General features: G+C 40.3%; 1 protein-coding gene across 1 annotated transcript; it reads left to right on the top strand.

Moving 5' to 3' along the window:
* Window positions 1–487: 487 nt before the first annotated feature.
* Window positions 488–21,889, top strand: oprk1 (opioid receptor kappa 1). The gene is made up of 4 exons (XM_033019725.1): window positions 488–647; window positions 833–1,103; window positions 11,256–11,608; window positions 21,133–21,889. Exons 2-4 carry the CDS (start codon window positions 841–843, stop codon window positions 21,657–21,659), a joined length of 1,143 nt encoding a protein of 380 aa, XP_032875616.1. The 5' UTR covers window positions 488–647; window positions 833–840; the 3' UTR covers window positions 21,660–21,889.
* Window positions 21,890–22,457: the final 568 nt, after the last annotated feature.

Genomic DNA, 22,457 nt, shown 5'->3' with positions numbered 1-22,457 from the left:
ATCTATGGAGCGAAGGAAATAGGCAACGTATCGGGCCGAAACCTTTCTTCAGACTAATTCAAATACATCAATGTTAACCATGCGGGTGCTCGTTTAAAAGGAATGTTTGATTTTTTTGTTTTTCTTAAAAATCAGGTTTTGGGAGGTTAGTAATAAAATAGAGGAAGAAATAAACTGTTAAATGCAGTCCGAGGATGCTGAAGTCCATTGAATGATCACTGTCGCGGCGAACGATAAGTGCATGTATCGACTGATAAAATGCATGTTTCATCATGAAATAAATACTTGAAGTGCATTAATTAAAATGCTTCTTTTTGGCAAGCTGCGAGAAAGCGACGATCGGTGAAGTAAAAGTGCGGTTTCGCAGAAGATAAACCAAACTCCTCGTCTCAAATAACCGCCCCCAGTAAATCCACGTCCATAATGAGCGTCACCGAGCCGATGTCACGTTGGATTTCAGTTGCTGCATCCGAGTGGGTAGCGGGCAGAGAGAATGTGCTGAGAACACGCTACCAGTGTCACATTTTGCAGCAAGGGTATCTTGCCCTTCACACCTCATCTGCATCCACCGAAAGTTCAGAATGTAATAGGCTTCTCTCCGCACCGTTCAGTGTTAAAGCTCCATCTCTCATCTCTTCAATCACTCGGTAAGAATTGTCAGTCGGGCATACCTTTGCTTCATTTCCCGTGGGCTAATCATACATTTGTGTTCTGCACCTTTTGTTCACTTAAGCTTGTTTATTCACTGATGAATGTTGCTTGTTTTTCTTTGTTCCAATTCTAATTGCCCCATTCTCCTTGTTAGTTTGCTTCTACTTATTTTTGTTTACAGGTTCGACTATGGGCACCGCGGTGGTAACCGCAAGTGAAGACATGGGTTCTAAGTGCATGTTACACTCCTCGGAGGAATGCAGCCCGACGTTATTCCAAAACAGCACTTTCCCAAACATCTCTTCCTTTTGGGAAAACAACACCGACTTCTTTGACTTTCACAGGGAGGACACCGTGGGCACACTAATCCAAATCATCATCACCGCTGTCTACTCAGTGGTTTTTGTAGTGGGTTTAGTGGGCAACTGTCTGGTTATGTACATGATCATCAGGTAAGGGGGCTTTCTTTCGTTTCTCCGTTTCTGGTAGCAATTCCGCAGTTTGCAAGTAAGTTGCTGAAATAGATTGGAGAAGATAAATGGAGCGAAGGTCTAAAACTAGAGACATAATAACTGCTAAGTGCTGGTAAAATACCGACAGGAACACGGTCTGATGCAAAAGCTTCGATGTAAAATAAACAATAGTCAAAAGTATGGCTTTTGTGGGGTTGGATATGGATGGCTGGTAACAGAATGTATGGTACATACGTTATTGCCGCGGAATATTGCGTTTACAGCAACTATGATACTTACTTTATCATTAGCAAAAAAAAGTCAGAATGTTAAAATGACTCCACTAAAATTATGCATTTTTAATGTAACCACGCCAACCAACGGCTTGTTTTAGAATTGTAATGCCTTCAGATGGCCGAAACCGGTAGTTCGTGTGCACTGACGGATTAATCCAAATGTTGTCACACATTTATTTTTCTAATGAGACGTTCATACATAACTTAAGATAGACACAAAAAGCTGGAGTAACTCAACGGGACAGGCAGCATCTCTGGAGAGAAGAAATGGGTGACGTTTCGGGTCGACACCCTTCTTCAGACCCGCAACGCCACCTCTTCCTCCTCTCCAGAGATGCTGCCTGTTCCGCAGAGTTACTCCAGCTTTTTGTGTCTATCTTCGGTTTAAACCAGCATCGGCAGTTCCTTCCTATACATTACTTAAGATCGATATTGACACTGCAGTAAGAACATCATTCGTTTTGAATGGGGAGAGTTGAAAGTGGATTAAAGAGACGCGTGTATTTTCCACAAAGCTTGAAACAGAAAATGTTTGAAGGACTCAGCGTTAGGCAACATCTGAAGAAAGCTTATCGATTTGGAATACCGACATAAATTGTATTTCTCCCGCAGAGGTGCTTAAAATACAATGTCTGAAACATTATCTGTTTTAATTGAAGATGTGTTAATTTACACCAGGAGTTGACAAGTGAAGTAAATCTATTTTATGTTTGATGCTATAAAATTGGCAGCATGCAAGTGTTTGTATAAAGGAACAGGTAGTGCTGCATGTACAAACCTGTTCACCACCATGAAGACTAACTTCTCAATTATGTTAAAACATGGTTATCGTGTCTTTTAAAATATAAATATCCACTCAATATCCCAGCAATCCAAATTCCTAGTGCAGATGTTCAACTAATAACTATCTAATAACTAATAACTAACGTGATAGGGGTTAATTCAACTGCTGTCAGGTTTTATGCTTTTCCAAACCTGGGAGATCTGCCTTAAAATGATGTTGAGGGGCACCACTGTCGAAAGGCAAGGCTGTCTGTTGTAATTTCCATGCAGGACTGTAACTGGACGATGATCGCACTTGTTTCAGGTAAGAGTTTTGCACAAATATGCAATTTTCAAGTACAGACGATTATGATACCCCCACCGGTACACAAAATAATGGCACCTTTTGTCTTTATGAAAAAAACATCATAACCGATGGTCAACACACATCCACGCACACATTCCACAAAGTGCTGGAGTACAATCAATCAATCAATCAATCAGTTTTATTCGTCACATTGCACATAAAGTGCAAGCGAAATGAATTTGTCAGCAGCGGTACAATGAGAAAGAACACACAATACACGATAAAAATTATTTCTCGCTGCGGGCGTCCAGAAGGTAAAAGGACAAGGTAAAAGCCAAGGTAAGTCCAGTATCGGCTCCTCCCCACCGGAGACCGCGGCTTCAGGCTGGTGTAGGCCGCAGGCCTGCGGTCATAGATTTAAAGTTCCTGCCGCAGCCAGAAGCACCGCAGACTGCAGGGCCGGCGATCTGGAGCTCCTCTCCAGGGATTCCTGGCGAGGGACCCCGCTCCTGATGGTAAGTTGCCACGGCACCCGCGGTAGAAGTTGGCCGCGGGCCGGCATTCGGAGCTTCTTCTTCCCCCCGGGTCCCCCACGAGGGATCCCGGGCTGCGGACGCCGCGCCAGCTTGAGCTCTACAGACCGCAGCTTCAGGCTGCCGGCTGCCACGGGCCAGCGAAACGGAGCGCTCCCCTCTGGCGAGCCCCAGCGAGGGCTCGCCCGCTCCATGCCGAGAGTCCACGCTGCACCCGCCGCTGAAGTCCCGGGCGCGTCTCCGGGAAAGGCCGCCCGATCCTTGCTGTTAGGCCACGGGGGAGGTGACCTGGAAAAAGTCGCCTCTCCATGGAGGAGGCAATCGAAGCGGTTTCCCCCTCACCCCCCCACACCACCCCCCACACAAGACACACAAAGAGACATTAAAAGCATACATTAAAACATACTAAAAAAATCAAAAAAAGTAGACAGGGCGCCGGCTTGCAGCGCCCCCATGTAACTCCAGGGGTCAGGTCCCATCTGAAGAGGGAATGGATAGGCGATCCATTTCCCTGCTCAGATGCTGCCTGACTCGCTGAGTTACTCCAGCATGTTGTGTTTTGCCCAAGATTCCAATTGAGTGGTTTCGCGTTGCCTTGTTCTTTGTGGGTCCATTGAAGAAAGTTCTGAAACATCCGATTTTTGGCTAACGAGATAGGTGGAATGGTCACTATTGATGGTCATCAGGTCATGTGATAGGAGTAGAATTAGGCCATTCGGCCCATCAAATCTACTCCACCATTCAATCATGGCGGATCTATCTCTCCCTCCTAAACCCATTCTCCTGCGATCTCCCCATAACCTCTGACACCTGTACTAATACAAAATCTATCTATCTCTGCCAGAAATATCCACTGACTTGGCCTCTACACCCTTCTGTGGCAAAGAATTCCACAGATTCACCACCCTCTGACTAAATAAATTTCTCCTCGTCTCCTTCCTAAAAGAGATGGGCCAAATTGCCTAATTCTGCTCCTATCCCTTGTGACATGACTAATGACTTCACAACCTTTTCTCACAGTTAATAGTAGTCTTTAGAGAGTGAAGCCTCTTACCGACATTGATTTCTGGAGTTTAATTTAAGCATTATACACTTCTATACCAACTATTTATTTGGGCGGCATTCTCTTTGTCTTCAGGGTAGGTGGGATGAGTGGCAACTACCCGTATATTTTCAATAATTAGAGGATATATTTTTAGTCTGTGCTATTTTTAAAGTTGTTGATTAATTGTATTGATGCTGTTGCCTTCTAGTGTATTTTATATACTTCCTTTAACAAGTCCCATATACATTATCAATCATATGGTTGGTTGGTTCCCAGTAAAACAGATGCATGAAGAGATGATAAACAGGGAATATATGCCAGTAGCAGAAATAAACAGCTGGAAGAAGGCACTAAACAACCAATCAGGCAAATCTACTCAAAGTGAAAAGACAATTTAATTATTGAACTTCTTTTGAAACATCTGTCTACTGTTTGTGACTTCATTTTGGAAATTCAAGAAATCCAAAGTATGATGTTGTAAAATTGAAAATGTGATAAATGCACCCTTCATAAAATTGAATAAACATAATTCACGAGGTGGCCTTTGAATATTGTCATCAGTGTTTTCACTTGAAGCATAGAACTATGATTGGGAAAACTGCAGTAGGAAGCTGTTTATCAAAATCCTACAGTAGTCTTTTATTCAGCCGGGGAAAAAAAATTCTCTTCAGTTCTAAAGAAAAACTTGAAGGGAAAATGCCAAATTCGTTCCAGTGAAGGTCAGGCTCTTGTTGCTGATGCATGGCCAGCAGTTGCTCCTGTACATTTACGGTACAGTTACAACGCTAGCATCAAACCATCATTATCACCTGCTCATAACAAGCAGGACAAATCCGATCCCTCAATCAACAAAATGACATCAGCAGTGCATATTCAATCAACATCAGCAGTGCATATTCACCAACAGCAGCAATGCATATTCACCAACATCATGCTCAATGGTGCTGAGTTTTGGATTTTGCCAGGGCCACCCTACTCCAGACCATCACAGGCTCGGTCCAAATGTCGATCAAAGAGCTATATATTGAAGAGGAGGCGAGAGTGACTGCCCTTGACATCAAAGCAGAATGTGAATGAGTATAAACTTCAATGAGCTCTGGCAAAATCAAAGGCGGTGGATATCCAGGGATAATAATAGACTGCACAAATGAAGATGGTCATTAAAGTTCAATCATCCCAGTCTCAGGTTAATGCTGCAGGACGTTTTCAGATCAGTATCCCAGGTCCATCAGTTGCCCCTATCATTTCATGATGGTTGCACAGTTCTGATCAAAATTTCACTGAAAATAAAGCAGTAAACTCTTGGCAAATAACCTTTCTGCCATGAAAACGACAAGCAATGTCCAAATCAAACAAGGTAGTGTTTCATTATTGCCAAGTGCTTCACAACCAACATTCTGGGGTTCACCTTCGACCCACGAGCTGATGAATACTGTTAGAAGAGCAGGTCCCATGTATAGGCACCCTCACGTAAGTGAATCATTTCTTCACCGACCCAAATCTTTCCATCATTATTGACTGACATCCAATCCATCCCACTGCATAAACATTGCCTCTGCTACCAGCGTACTATGACTGCAATGTGTGCCATGTACAAAATGCACTGCATATTCACCAACATCAGCAGTGCATATTCACCAATACCACTCTAACAGCACCTCACAAGTCGGTGACCTTTACACCACCAAGAAGGGTAGTGCAGCAGGTGCTTGAGGCCTTTGATATGGTGTTGTGTGTACAGGCTGCTAAACAAAATAGGAGCCAATGGTTTTAGAAGTATGATACCAGCATGGATAGAAGATTGGCTGAATGGCAGAAGGTAAAGAGTGGGAACAACCCACCCCCACCCCACCCTCACCAACATCTCCAGTCTTTATCATGCTCCAACTAACCCTTTCTTCCAGCTGATTGTGTTTGAATCAATTTCCTCCACTCCATATTCTGAGGTCCATATATTTAAAAGATGCCACAGATGCCAAAGATTCAAAAAGAAGCTGAGCCAGAACACTCATAAATGTTTTGAGTGACAGTAGCTGGAAAATTAGGTATTTAAATAATCAGTGGCCTTAATGTTATTCTCAAGCACCTGTGCAATTCCCAGCACCAGTACCATGTTTAGGGCAACACAGTGGCGCAGGAGTAGAGACGCTGCCTTACAGCTCCAAAGACCCGGATTAGATCCTAGCTACGGTTGCTGTCTGTAGGGAATTTGTACAGTTCTCCCTGTGACCATGTGGTTTTACTCTGGATGCTCTGGTTTTATCCCACATTAGGTGGCAAGTCCACAACAAGCCAGCTCCTCAACCTAACGCAACATATCAAAGATGGCTTAGAACAAGGGCAAATCACGAGAGCAGTGTTTGTCGATTTGTCAGCAGCATACAACACTATCAACCACAGACGACTCCTCTACAGGATCCTTGAGATGACAAAAGATCTGCATCATACCGAGCTAATACAAATAATGCTCCAAAATCGAAGGTTCTTTGTCGAGAAAGGAGGGAAACGTAGCAGATGTCGATGACAGAAGAATGGCCTCCCTCAAGGAAGTGTTCTGGCACCGATCCTATACAACATCTACACCAATGACCAACCAACTGGCTTGGTAACTAAGTGTTTCATCTACGCTGATGATCTCTATATAACAGCACAGGGTACACAGTTCCAAGATGTTAAGACAACGCTGACAGAGGCACTCACCGGTTTATCTTCATACTATGAGGAAAACCAGCTGCGTGCCAACCCATCAAAAACACAGGTCTGTGCATTCCACCTGAGGAACCAAGAGGCTAACCATCAACTACATGTCACATGGTCTGGTCTCCCACTAACACATTGCCCAAACCCAGTCTACCTTGGAGTCACACTCGACCGCTGCTTAGCATTCAAGGCACATGTGGATAAAACTAAAGCAAAGGTAGGCGCCCGCAACAACATATTGAACAAACTTACCACCATCAAATGGGGTGCCAACCTAACAACAGTACGTACTACAGCCTTAGCACTCTGCTACGCTGCTGCAGAATACGCCTGCCCTGCTTGGGAGAGATCTACACAAGCAAAGAAGATCGACATCCTTGAATGCCAGCTGCCGTAGCATCACTGGTTGCCTCTGATCTACGGACATAAACAACGTCTACCTACTGGCTGGCATCGCTCCCCCAGACATCAGGGGAACTGTCACAAGTAGGACAGAGAGTCTGAAACAACTGACAGACGATAGACACCCATTACACAACTATGTGCCCCTTCCTAGGCAGTTAAAATCCGTAAGGGCTTCCAAACCAGCGTCACACCATTGGAAACAACACCAACTGAAGCTCGCCTCCAAATGTGGAAGAACAGACTAGCCACTGTCCCTATATCCACCAAGATACCAGCAGAAGAGCGCTTACCCCCAGGAGCTGATGAACACTGGCTGAACTGGAGATGTCTCAACCGACTGCGAACCGGGGTCGGGCGGTCAAGGGTGGCAATGCACAAATGGGGCTACATCGAGTGTACAACAACCTGTGACAGTGGCACACAGACCCAGACAATGCAACACCTACTGCAATGCCCATTGCTGGATAATCCATGTACTACTGCAGACCTTGCACTTAACACTCCAAAAGCGCAACGATGTGTCCAGCAGTGGCGAGCCACTATATAGCATAAGGACACGAAAGAAGAAGATCCCACATTACAATGACATGCAGGTTTGAAGATTAATTGGATAGTGTAAATAGTCGTAGGATTGAACTAGTATACAGGTGATCAGCATGGACTCGGTGGGCCAAAGAGCCTGTATCTCTAAACTAAACTAAACTAAATATGATGCAAAATCGTAACATTATCTCACAAAGTAAGGACCCACATTTCTTCCTCAGGTCCATTGCCATCTCTGGGGTCTGTTATTTGTAAATAATATTAACATAACAAAATAAAATCACATTCTCACAATATTATTTATATCAGACTATCCACAAATTAGAAAGACTTTACAAGAAGACATTTCAGTGCTGGGTGAATTTATTGTAGTTCAAAAGTGTAAAGGGCAATGCAAGTGTTTATTTTTTCAAATAACACTTTGTCTATTTTTTACAATGTGTCTCATGCAGAGACCAGCTGCAAGTATATTTTCTATAATTCGATTAAGTCATCTTAGGGCAAAAGTCATCTTAGGGCACCAGTGATAAATAAATATGGGAACATCAAATTACATTGAAGTGGCTAGAATCCTTTTTCTAGAAAGCAACTACAACTTAGAACATGAAACATAGAACAGTGTGGCACAAGAACAGGCTCTTGAGCCCATAATGTCTGTGCCAAACATGATGCCAAGACCATCTCTTATTTACCTGCGCATAATCCATGCCCCCATTCCCTGCATGTCCATATGCCTGTCCAAAAGCACCTTAAATGTCACTATCATATCTGCCTCAACCATCAACCCTGGCAGCACATTCAAATGCCTCACCACCCTCTGTGTAAATAAATTGCACGAGCATCTCCTTTAAACTTTAAATCTCACCTTGAAGCTATGCCTTCTAGTTTGATTATTCCATCCTTGGAAACATGTTCTGACTTTCTACCCTATCTATGTTTTGTATAATTTTATATACCTCTATCAGGTATCCTTACAACCTGCTGCGTTCCGTAGAAAACTATGCAGGTCTGTCCAACTTAGCAATGGACATTCTCCTGTGTATTTAGTGATAGCATCCAGAGAAGTTTCTCTTTCCCAAAGGTTTTATTTTCAATCAAATTAGGTAAGAAATTTCAGGACTTACAATGAATTCATTATTTAAAACAATGTAGAACCATAGTATCCCAAGAAAAACACAAACTTTTCAAATGTGTGAACTTATAATGATAAATAAAACGCAATCTGTTAGAGGATATCAGCGGGTCAGGCAGATCTATGGAGTGAATGGACAGACCACGTTACGGTCAGGATCCTTCTTCGGATGTCATTAGTCCATTCTCTCCCAAGATATTGCCTGACCGGTTGAATTCCTCCAGCCCTTTGTGTTTTGCTCAAGATTCAAGCATTGGCAGTGTTTTGTTGATGAATACCCTGTCAATAATATTTCTTCCCATTAGCTCTAATTTTTCTCTCTGATTCACTGAGATAGACTTTACATGTCCAGGCAATTAATCAGATCGCTGTCTAGTCAACATATCAGTCTGGTCTGGCTGATGATCAGACAAGAGGAAATCAAGATATATGGGGAACCAGCAGGAAAGTAGAGCTGAGGCTTAAATCAAATCAGCCACAAACTTATTGAATGTCATAGCTAGCTCCAAGAACTGAATGGCCTGCACCTACTTCTACTCCTATTTCTTATCCTTTTACAAATATCTATTTGAAAATGAATCAGCAAGTCATAACTGTAGAATTCTAATAAAATACCAAACAATTGAACTTAATTTTGAATTTTCCTTTTTTATAGATATAATCCGAATGTTAATTGCCTTAATGTTGAACTAATTGTGCTGGAAAAGTCTTAATTAATCCCTGTTTCCCTATCACCTTTAGTTGACAACATTAACATTGCAAGTTTCTGAAGGTTAAAATGTACTTTCTTAATATATTAAAAGATAATAAGTTCATACAAAATTCTGATGCCTTCGGCATTGATTGTACATTTTATTTATGTAGTAACTACTCTGAGAGCTGCAAATATGTGGTGGGATCTCTGCCACTGCTCCATAAAGTGGGTTCCATCTAATTAAAGGGGTTGGAAATAGAACTTGGAAATAGCCATTGATCAATCACAAGCCTAGAGTGATACCTATCTTCTGGTAAATGACCAGTGGTCCTCAACATTGTGCCTGCGCGTCCATCATGGTGTGCAATAGAATACCACATTAAATGGTAAGATGCTGCAATGTACATTTGGAGACATTTAAAGCAAAAAGACTGTGCGGTGCTTGGGATTATAGATTATTCCTCTTGAAAAATTAACAATTTCAAATCCCCCTGGCGAATGCCGAAGTACGTTTGGGCCAAGTGTAAAATATAGTAAAGTGGTTGAAGCTAATAATCTTTTGTTCAAAAGAATATTACTCTGGCCTTGGAGCTAATGTGGAAGTATGGGTTTCACATTACAGGAATATATATATGAAGAGAAACATCTTATTTCCCCAGCCATTTTTCTCTCTAAACTCAAAAAAAAATTGTTATTGCATTCTACTCCTCTTTCAATTCTATCATCTTTCATATTTTGATTATTTTACAATGTGCTTTCCATTTCATTCCAAATTCACATGCAGTTCTTGCTAAAAATCACCAATGATAATGGTTTGAACTGAGAACATGACCTTCTTGACCTCTCTTGACATTTGTCTCCATACTTACTCCTTTATGGCCAAGCTTCATTCTTCTGCTTCTAGCTTCCTTTCTTAGCTTTTCTGGTGTTATCAGTTTATCTTCTTTATTGATGGTGAGCATCTATCCTACCACCCTGCTCAGTCATACCTGGCATGTTTCCAGGCTCATGCTTGCCCCTTTGCCCTTGAACACATACTATCCTTTGGTAATACACTTCATGAAAATGAACCACTATATATATTGCTGACTGTTTCTTTCAACCACCCCACTTGGTTCCTCAATTGCAACTCTGCTGAGTAATGCAACATATTGTGTTATTTCACAGATAACCAAAGACAAACAAAAATGGCAGGCAGATATTATTATTTGACCAAATTAGATCTAAAATTGCAATAATGCTTGCACCATTGAAAGGGATATTTCAACCTCTTCACCATAAGAACATTAACTATTAAAAAACTCTCATTTCAATCTGAGGTGAAGTTTGATTTAGCAGAATGCTTGATAAGAAGAACTTTGTAAAGGCAGGAACTGCAGATGCTGGTTTAAACTGAAGACAGATGCAAAAAGCTGGAGTAACACAGCAGGCCAGGGAGCATCTCTGGAGAGAAGGAATAGGTGACGTTTCGGGTCGACACCCGAGTCTGAAGAAGGGTCTCGACCTGAAACGTCACCTATTCCCTTTCTCCAGAGATGATGCCTGCCCTGCTGAGTTACTCCAGCTTTTCATGTCTGTCAAGAAGAACTTTGTTATGGGCAAGTTTGTTTGTATAAACTATCATGACTTTTACTTAACTAACTTAATCATTAGAACTGATTGAACCACTTATTATGCATGAGCTATGATTAGTCAGAGAAATTAATTAAGACTGCCCTATGTATTTATTTTTCAGACACACCAAGATGAAGACTGCCACAAATATCTACATTTTCAATCTTGCTGCAGCAGATGCTCTTACCACAAGCACAATGCCATTCCAGAGTGCTTACTATTTAATGGGATCATGGCCTTTTGGCGATGTGCTGTGTAAAATAGTAGCCTCCATTGATTATTACAACATGTTCACAAGCATCTTCACGTTAACCATGATGAGTATTGATCGATATATAGCTGTGTGCCATCCAGTGAAGGCATTAGATTTCCGCACTCCTTTAAATGCCAAAATAGTAAATGTTTGCATCTGGCTCATTGCCTCTGTTATTGGTGTACCCGTTATAGTGCTGGGGACCACAAAGATAAGTAATGGTGAGTATCAAAACTGTAATCAAAGCAAAGTTAATTTGTTGCAAAGTATTAACAAAGTCTGATGTCTATTGCAGCGAGCTTAATTTTTCCCAAATGAAAGTTCTTCCAAATTTTTTTGTTGACTGACATGTTTTTTATGAAGAGTAAATAATTGATTCATTTTTTGAACAAATTAAAAGTAAATGTAGCAGCCCAAGTGACATTTCACTTCAATTTATAGAGTTTATTTATTAACAATTTGAAGTTGTATTGTGTCATTCACTGTCTCTGATCATTTTAGAGTATTTTAAAGGCAATAAAGTACTTTAGAAGTGTGGTCCCAGTTGTGAGGTTTGATAGAAGGAAGCCAATTTGCAGATCCCACAGATGGCAACAGAATGAATGATCAGAACATCTATTTAAATTAATGATCAATTTTGGTTTTATTCATTTTTTGGACATTGCCCAAAGCAACGTTTACATCCACCCGATATCTCAACTGTAAACCTGCCTATCTGATGCTGCAGTATTCTGGTAGAGTGCTATATAGTTTGTGTGCTGGGGACTCTAGAATGCGCTTGAACCCGCTTCATTGTAGGGTTGTGCAGTAACCTCTGCCAGTGAGACAAATCTAGCATTGTTCAAAATGTATCCAAGAAAGTCACCATGTTTGATATTCCATTACACAATCCCAGAGACTTGAGCAGAAAAATCGAGACAAATGTGGATGTAAAACTTTGATAACTTGATTTTGAAGAGGAGCAAAGGAATCTTTATGAAAATGTATCTTTCAATGGCAAAAGCATTATTTTGTCATTATTTCATTGCTTTTTGTGGGAGCTTTACATTACATAAATACTGTAGCTGCCGCATTGCAACAGTAAGTTGAAAAAAAACCTCAATTGACAAGTAACACACTGAATCATGGAATTCAACTTTTATTTCTGGGCTGTGAATTGTTATCAAACTTAGATCTAAGTGAGGATCATTTTCGTAAATTGTTTCACAGGAGCTCTGTGGAATAATAAGAAGAAATATACTTCCATTTATTATTGGACACCAATATTATTATTTCTCCAACCAAAGTTCCATCATATTATTTATATTTTTCTGTAGAGAAGCTAATGTTATCTAGAAATTGGAATATGTAGCATCTTTTTTTAGGTACCAAGGCCACAAAATTCTATTTTATCTGGAGTAATCTACTCCATGAATGTTATGCGCCTGTCCCACTTAGGCGACTTTTTAGGCGACTGCAGGAGACTATGCAGTCGCCACATGTTCGCTAATGGTTGCCGGGGGGTCGTCTTCATGGTCGTGAGGAGTTCCCACATTTTGGGAACTAGTCGCGGCCTCGTTATGATCACCGTGAATTATTCAACATGCGACTATAATGAAGCCACCATGGAGAGTAGCAAGAATTCTTGAGCTGTAAATGGACCAGGAGGTCCTAATGGGTTGCCAGGAGGTTGTAAGGTTCTCTGGCTTCCTAAAAGTTGTCTCCACTCCTTCTCCCCCCTCCCCCCTCCCTACCCCCCCTTCTTTTAAAGAACTTACCGTACACTGTGCTTTAGCCGTCTTTTTACAGCACCAACCTTCCTGTTCATCGCGGTGTGTGTCTGTTTCATCTTGGTTTTGCATCATGTGAATTTATTAGACAGCGCTCCCCCTGCTTGCCCTGTCCCCCGCCTGCAAAATGGACTGGTGAAGGAAGCGATGTGTGTGTGTGTGTGTGTTCCACTCTGACTGTCACCGTTCCAGTTGCCGGTTTTTCAGCCGACTGCCGGCAACTTGTCAGTCGGCAGCAGTCTGCTGACATTACTGTGAAATGAGTTGGAGGGTGGGGGGGAAGGGCGGGAGGGGGGAGGGGAGGGGGTTATCTGGTCTTTGACCACTACCCCATACTCCAGCTGTGCAGAGGAGGATAAATACTCATAGATATAAGAGTTCTCTGATAGAGAAACACCTCCTGAGAAACATGCAAAGCCATGATCCTCAATGGAAGCCAATGGACCATATCCATTCCCCTGCCACCTCCACCAACATAGCACCAGGAAGCCCATGTAAAAAAAGCATTTACATCTGCTTTGCTCTTCATTTGCATAGATTATATTATTGATAGAATGAATCCTTGCTTCAGCTATTTAACTGTCTGGCTACAATAGATCTGTATTTGCCGGCAATAGACAATAGGTGCAGGAGTAGGCCATTCGACCCTTCCAGCCAACACCGCCATTCAATGTGATCATGGCTGATCATCCACAATCAGTACCCCGTTCCTCCCTTCTCCCCAAATCCCCTGACTCCGCTATCTTTAAGAGCTCTATCTAACTCTCTCTTGAAAGCATCCAGAGAACCAGCCTCCACCGCCTTCTGAGGCAGAGAATTCCACAGATTCACAACTCTCTGTGTGAAAAGGTTTTTCCTCATCTCCGTTCTAAATGGATTACCCTTATCTTAAATTGTGGCCCCTGGTTCTGGATTCCCCCAACATCGGGAACATGTTTCCTGCCTCTAGCATGTCCAAACCCTTAACAATCTTATATGTTTCAATAAGATTCTTCTAAATTCCAGAGTATACCATATAACCATATAACCATATAACAATTACAGCACGGAAACAGGCCATCTCGACCCCTCTAGTCCGTGCCGAACACATAATCTCCCCTAGTCCCATATACCTGCGCTCAGACCATAACCCTCCATTCCTTTCCCATCCATATAACTATCCAATTTATTTTTAAATGATAAAAACGAACCTGCCTCCACCACCTTCACTGGAAGCTCATTCCACACAGCTACCACTCTCTGAGTAAAGAAGTTCCCCCTCATGTTACCCCTAAACTTCAGTCCCTTAATTCTCAAGTCATGTCCCCTTGTTTGAATCTTCCCTACTCTCAGTGGGAAAATCTTTTCCACGTCAACTCTGTCTATCCCTCTCATCATTTTAAAAACCTCTATCAAGTCCCCCCTTAACCTTCTGCGCTCCAAAGAATAAAGCCCTAACTTGTGCAACCTTTCTCTGTAACTTAGTTGCTGAAACCCAGGCAACATTCTAGTAAATCTCCTCTGTACTCTCTCTATTTTGTTGACATCCTTCCTATAATTAGGCGACCAAAATTGTACACCATACTCCAGAATTGGCCTCACCAATGCCTTGTACAATTTTAACATTACATCCCAACTTCTATACTCAATGCTCTGATTTATAAAGGCCAGCACACCAAAAGCTTTCTTTACCACCCTATCTACATGAGATTCCACTTTCATGGAACTGTGCACAGTTATTCCCAGATCCCTCTGTTCACCTACATTCTTCAATTCCCTACCATTTACCATGTACGTCCTATTTTGATTTGTCCTGCCAAGATGTAGCACCTCACACTTATCAGCATTAAACTCCATCTGCCATCTTTCAGCCCACTCTTCCAACTGGCATAAATCTCTCTGTAGACTTTGAAACTCTTCTTCATTACCCGCAACCCCACCTATCTTAGTATCATCTGCATACTTACTAATCCAATTTACCACACCATCGTCCAGATCATTGATGTACATGACAAACAACAGTGGACCCAACACAGATCCCTGTGGCACCCCACTCGTCACTGGCCTCCAACCTGACAAACAACCATCCACCATTACTCTCTGGCATCTCCCATTCAGCCACTGTTGAATCCATCTTGCTACTCCACCATTAATACCCAACCATTGAACCTTCTTAACCAACCTTCCATGAGGAACCTTGTCAAAGGCCTTAATGAAGTCCATATACACAACATCCACTGCTTTACCCTCATCAATTTCCCGAGTAACATCTTCAAAAAATTCAAGAAGATTAGTTAAACATGACCTTCCAGGCACAAATCCATGTTGACTGTTCCTAATCAGACCCTGTTTATCCAGATGCTTATATATATTATCTCTAAGTATTCTTTCCATTAATTTGCCCACCACTGACGTCAAACTAACAGGTCTATAATTGCTAGGTTTACTCTTAGACCCCTTTTTAAACAATGGAACAACATGCGCAGTACGCCAATCCTCCGGCACTATTCCCGTTTCTAATGACATTTGAAATATTTCTGCCATAGCCCCTGCTATTTCTACACTAACTTCCCTCAATGTCCTAGGGAATATCCTGTCCGGACCTGGAGACTTATCCACTTTTATATTTCTCAAAAGTGTCAGTACTTCCTCTTCTTTGATCCTCATAGTTTCCATAGCTACTCTACTTGTTTCCCTTACCTCACATAATTCAATATCCTTCTCCTTGGTGAATACCGAAGAAAAGAAACTGTTCAATATCTCCCCCATCTCTTTTGGCTCTGCAGATAGTTGGCCACTCTGACTCTCTAATGGACCAATTTTATCCCTCGTTATCCTTTTGCTATTAATATAGCGGTAGAAACCCTTCGGATTTACTTTTACCTTACTTGCCAAAGCAACCTCATATCTTCTTTTAGCTTTTCTAATTTATTTCTTAAGATTCTTTTTACATTCTTTATACTCCTCAAGCACCTCATTTACTCCATGCTGCCTATAACTATTGTAGATCTCCCTCTTTTTCCGAACCAAGTGTCCAATTTCCCTTGAAAACCATGGCTCTTTACAATTTTTACGATTTCCTTTCAACCGAACAGGGACATAAAGATTCTGTACTCTTAAAATTTCACCTTTAAATGTACTCCATTTCTCTTCCACATCTTTCCCATAAAACAAACTGTCCCAATTTACTCCTTTTAAATCCTTTCGCATCTCCTCAAAGTTAGCCTTTCTCCAATCAAAAATCTCAACCCTAGGTCCAGTTTTGTCCCTCTCCATAATTATATTGAAACTAATGGTATTGTGATCACTGGACCCGAACTGTTCCCCAACGCATACCTCTGCCACCTGACCCATCTCATTTCCTAACAGGAGGTCCAGTACCGCCCCTTCTCTAGTAGGTACTTCTATGTATTGTTGCAAAAAACTATCCTGCACACATTTTACAAACTCCAACCCATCCAGCCCATTTACAGAATTGTGTTTCCCAGTCTATGTGTGGAAAATTGAAATCTCCCACAATCACTACCTTGTGCTTACTACTAATATCTGCAATCTCCTTACATATTTGCTCTTCCAATTCTCGCTCCCCATTTGGCGGTCTATAATACACCCCTATAAGTGTTGCTACCCCTTTCCCATTTCTCAGTTCCACCCAAATAGCCTCCCTAGACGAGCTCTCTAATCTATCCTGCCAAAGCACTGCTGTAATATCTTCCCTGATAAGCAATGCAACACCTCCACCTCTTGCCCCTCCAATTCTATCACACCTGAAGCAATGAAATCCTGGAATATTTAGTTTCCAATCACAGCCCTCCTGCAACCATGTTTTTTTTTTTAAACAAGCCCAGCCGTTCCATTCCATCAACATATGACAGTCCCACCATCCCAGGAATTAACCTGGTGAACCTACGCTGCATTCCCTGATAAATGGCACCTCACGTAAAGAACCCAGAATTCATTATAAAGGAAGCAATGTCTTGCCGGTATCCCCACTGTGAAGGAGTAGATATTGGTGTGCAGATCACATTGATGTATCATTTGAGGGCATGAAGTTTTCTTCTGATCGGCTCCATTGTGTGGAAATGCTTGTTGCTAGAGGAAGGAATTACAACCACCTCCTGTCAAGATCTTCTGATGGCTCTGACCTTCACTCTGATCACTCTAGAATGTTGCATTAAACTCACACCTGGCCTATTTCCCCTCGACCAAGATTTGGCTGCTTTGAGTGAAAGTGAGTGTTAGCGTCTCTTTACCTTAATAATGGTCCTGGAAGTAGAAAAAGTTGCTCTTTTATCTTTTTGCTTTCCTTTCCATATTTTCAGCCATTGAAGCCATCTTCTTCCTCTGCTTTTTCCAAATTCTGGTGAAAGGTCATGAACCAATGAATAAGATGCCACACGATTGCCGCCAGGTTTTCTGTTTTGCAACCATTTCTTTTTATTTATTCATTGCAGTCATTCCTGATAGTTCCAGAGGGTATAGAATTGGTGCAGGTATGCAAGGCCATGCTTGGATTTAAATCTAGTTAAAAAAAATAATTAAACAGTGCTTTAACTGGCCACCAAAGGGCAAATTGAATGGGCCATTGTAAACTACGGCGTAGACAGGAGATATTTGCATTGTCTCAAGCATTTTAAGACATGAAAATAATCAGAAGTTTGAAATACTTATGTCAGGGTCATAAAATCATGGATGAAATATGGGATATAACAATATTACAGACGTCAAAGCAGTTGATACTGACAATAGAAAGGATATGGTTCGGTTCAGGATTAAGCAGTGCATAACAGTTCTGGGCTGCCTGCTTTGCACTCCACTGATGGGAAAGTAGGAGGATAAATTAAATGGAAAGGACTTAGAGAATATCATTGGGACCAAAGGGCTGCATCTTGTGGGGAAATGCTCACAGGGATGTGAGCTTGGATATGCAGCAATTTATGTGCAGTTGGAATGGGAAATCTGCTTGCTTCATCCACTTCATGTTAGACCTGCACTAGAATGGATCAATTTGAATGAATAGGTATGTCATCAAAATAGCCAGGCATTTGAGAATTTTAATTCTTAAATCAAGTGAGCTTAGCTAAACATTTTTTATTATTTTAAATGGTTTATGTACTTTAGCTTTTGCTGTTAACAAATGTGATATATTTTAATTGTTTCATAAGTTAATAAGAATTTATGAACTTATGAAACAATTAAATGATATCATATTTGTTAACAGCAAAAGCTAAATCTGTTAAACCATTTTTAAGCAAATAAAAACATTTAGCTAAGGTCACTTAATTTAAGAATTGAATATTCTCGAATGCCTTGCTCATTAATGCCTCATAGCTTTGTTTGGATTATTTCAGACATTCCAAAAAAAAGTATGACTTTTGGCAGGTTTGACAGCTGGCTAAGCGAATGAGTGTGGCTTAGTTGGGAGTCAAAGTTTTCTCAAGCCATTTCATTGTGAGGGGAGAAATTGTCCACTAAGTGGCTGTGTAGAATACAAATGCACAGGACCCTGTCATCTGAATGATGATGGGGTCTTGGGCATGGATATGTTGTCGCTTAGCAGTAAAGGGAAGTGGAATGGCACAGGACTGCCAATTGACAATATTGGATTTGTAAATGTGAAGTTCCAAGTTAGAGAGGTGATGCAGGCACAGCTGGTTATCAAAAGCATACATGCAAAACTAACTTGTGTTTTCATATAAATGTCATTGATGTGGGTGAGAAATAGAATTATGTTTTTATACAAAGGTAGTGGGTGTATGGAATGAGCTGCCAGAGGTGGTAATTGAGGCAGGCATTATCGCAACATTTAAAAAACATTTAGACAGGTACATAGATAGGATAGTGTTGATCGACGTGGGTAACTTGGGCCAAAGGGCCTGTTTCCATGCTGTATGACTGTAACCCGATGACTATCTCTTAAGACTGTTCGCTCAGTGGTAGATTGAATGAATATCTTTGATTACTGGATGACAAAAAATTGCTCATCATTTTTAAGCGCAATCAAAATGAAAATCGGGAATAGGATAATTGTATGACAGACAATTGTAAGTACTTTCTTCAGATCAGTTGTGGAGACCTCATTTTGCTACAGTTCGTGTGCCTTCATCATCACAGCACAGTGTAACAAGAAGCATCCATTCCTTATGATGTTCAGCATCACCTTTTATCCCTTTAAATAGAGGTAATTTCTTAAAACTTGATTTCCCACCAAATTAAAATTGACAGTGTTAATAATTATCAGTTTAATTTCAAGCCAAAGGAGGGTGTATGCAAAAGGCATTTATTATTGAGTTAAGTAATTTATTTATCTGTGACTATCTTGGTCAAGGATTGTTAAAGCCTTAATATATATATTTGGATATATATATATATATATATATATATATATTTGGATATGTTACATGTTATAAAAAAATATATTATTGCTGAATGAGCAATTGAGGCGTAATTTAAAAAGAAATATTGTCTTTAGAGGTTTGAACACTAATGTTGTATATTGGAGATAGAAGACACAAATGTATCCTCTTTGATAATGCATCAAAAATTGAAAAAGGATACTTTCCCCTCTATTTATCTAGTTTTAATGAACATGTACATCATAAGCACAATGTAAAAAACTGTATACTTTGTCATTTCATTCATATTAATGAAAAAAGAGATCTATGCAGTATGCTCCCAGCTCACTTGCTGGTAGAATGGGTAAAGGAGGGTTGAATTAATGATGGGTAGGTAAACAGGAAATTAATGACTATTTTTATTCGTGTAAAAGTTTAAATCTTATGATTCATCTCTAAAGAGGAAAAAGTGAGATCATAAACAGATACATTTAGATATCTCTGACTTAGTCACTTCTCTTGACTGATATGTAAATTCCAATCTCCTCTTTGGTAACAAGAACTGAATCGTGAGGATTGAACAATCATTAATAAATCATAAATAGATGGTGTATATCATTTTCAATTTCCAAGTAAATGTCATTTCATTTAGTTAAAGAAATGAAAGTGTGAGGAAAGAAACAGAACTATTGCTGTAATTTGATTTTTTTTAAATAACATCTGATGTTATGTTTCTGAAGATAGTTTCCAAATGTTTCCATGTGTTCTCCAAAAACACTGAAACTGTTCTGCAGGGAAGGATTTACATTCTAATTAGCCTTAGTTGAAACCTGCCGCAAAATGCTAAAAGGCTGAGCAGTACTATTATATCAATAGTAATTATAAACAATTACCAAAAGCCTTATGAAACTACACCTCAGTTTGAATTCCCATTAACCAAAGATCAGATCAATATTTGTTTTTAATTGAAGACTACTCTGAAAATTTACAATGAAATTTAACAGTTGCTAAAGCGAATATACTGTCCCCTTGCTGGATATGTATTAATTTCCCATCAATATCCCAATTTTAAAAAATGGAACAAGATTTATTGGATTATTAGTTAAATGGACATTGTATTTAGTACAAGGTAGACAAAAATTGTCTACTGGTGAAACTCAGCGGATGAGGCAGCAAATATGGAGTGAAGGAATAGGCGATGTTTCAGGTCGAGACCCTTCTTCTTCTATTTCGTACAAGTGCTTTTTTTCTAGACAAAAAAGTGCCGGTATGCATATTAATTAAAAATTAAGTCACATTTATGAGCAATTTTATCCATCAATATACTCCTGTTTTGATTTTGTGACCAATCAACTTCTAATTTAATAAACAAACTAAAAAATATTAAAATATTAAATCAAATAAAAAAAGTAAGAGCTTGAAAACGTTTTATAGACTCCGTTTCTACTCTACAAGTACGTACTGTCACAAAAAAGCACAGTTTAGTACAATTTGATCTACTGTTTTCCTGCTGTGTTTGTTTATATTAGAATGAAGAAATCTCAAACCCCTCCCACCCCTAAATAAACGGAATAGATGTAATAGTTAGATGTATTAGTTCTGAACCTATTAAAATATATATTTAGTTATAACTACTGGCTTTTATTTTTTGTTATTTAACAGATGGCATTGAATGTGCATTGCAGTTTCCAAATCACTACAATTACTGGGACGCAGTACTGAAAATCTGCGTGTTCATCTTTGGCTTTGTCATACCAATTTTCATCATCTCTGTATGCTACAGCTTGATGATCATGCGTCTGAAGAGTGTGAGACTGCTATCTGGCTCCAGAGACAAAGATAGGAATCTGCGCCGAATCACACGGATGGTTCTCATTATTGTTGCAGTTTTCATCATCTGCTGGACTCCCATTCATATTTTCCTGTTGGTCGATTCTGTGGTAAATGTGCCAAACACTTCAGCAGTATCTGCCGGCTATTATTTTTCGGTTGCACTTGGATACACCAACAGCAGTCTCAACCCCATTCTCTATGCTTTTCTTGATGAAAATTTTAAAAGATGCTTCAAAGACTTTTGTTGTTCTTCAGGGCTGAAGTTGGAATTGCAGACCAGTGGCAGAGTAAGGATCGCCACGCAGAATGCCGCAAAGTTTTGTGATGACATAGGGAACTCCAACCAAGAGGTATGACTAGGAGTGGAAATGTCATCTTTCTCGCCAGGAGTTCGTGATGACTTCCAAAGTATAGCACTGACTCAAATTACTTCTGCAGTTTAGTTTTTGGGTGGATGTGGCCGTTCGGTAGTATGTAATAGTTTTTGGTGGATGCGGAGCGTATGTTTCCACTAAACAGCACTGTTTGAAAATGAAGGGTGGCCCTTAAGACAGGCAGTTTGAAAATGAGGGGTGGCCCTTAAGACAGATGAGATAAGAGTATGGTCATATCAACCACAATCGTATTAAGTGTTACAGTAGATGTGAGTACCCTTTTAGTGTTCATAAATAAGAGATTGTTATCAGATTGTACAGAAAACTGGGTTTTATTTTGATACCCTTATTCTCAGCATAAAATCACACACACTTGCCATTTAACCATCTAAGCTGTATAATTAGCATTTATTCTAAATTGGTACTCCACTTAACATTCCCATTTCATGGGAAATGGAGCATCAAATTAATTTGGCAGGCATTTTACAGTGATTGCTGCAATGGTTATAATTGGAATAATTGTGCATGTGATTCCAATGTTTTTTTCAGGAGCTGCCATGTCATATAAAGCAAAGAGCAAATGACATGTTTGTGATGTTTAGAGATACAGCATGTAAGCAGGTCCTTTGGCCAATCAAGTCCACACTGACCATCGATCTCCTGTTCATATCAATTTAATGTTATCCCACCTTCACATCTGCTCTCTACGCTTTAGGGGGAATTTTACAGAGGTCAATTAAGCTACAAACCCACACATCATTGAGATGTGGGAGGAAACCA

Source organism: Amblyraja radiata, chromosome 4 (assembly GCF_010909765.2).
Source record: "Amblyraja radiata isolate CabotCenter1 chromosome 4, sAmbRad1.1.pri, whole genome shotgun sequence".
Classification (NCBI taxonomy): domain Eukaryota; kingdom Metazoa; phylum Chordata; class Chondrichthyes; order Rajiformes; family Rajidae; genus Amblyraja; species Amblyraja radiata.
Note: the sequence above shows the minus strand (reverse complement) of the source record. Positions and strands in the feature narration are given on the sequence as shown.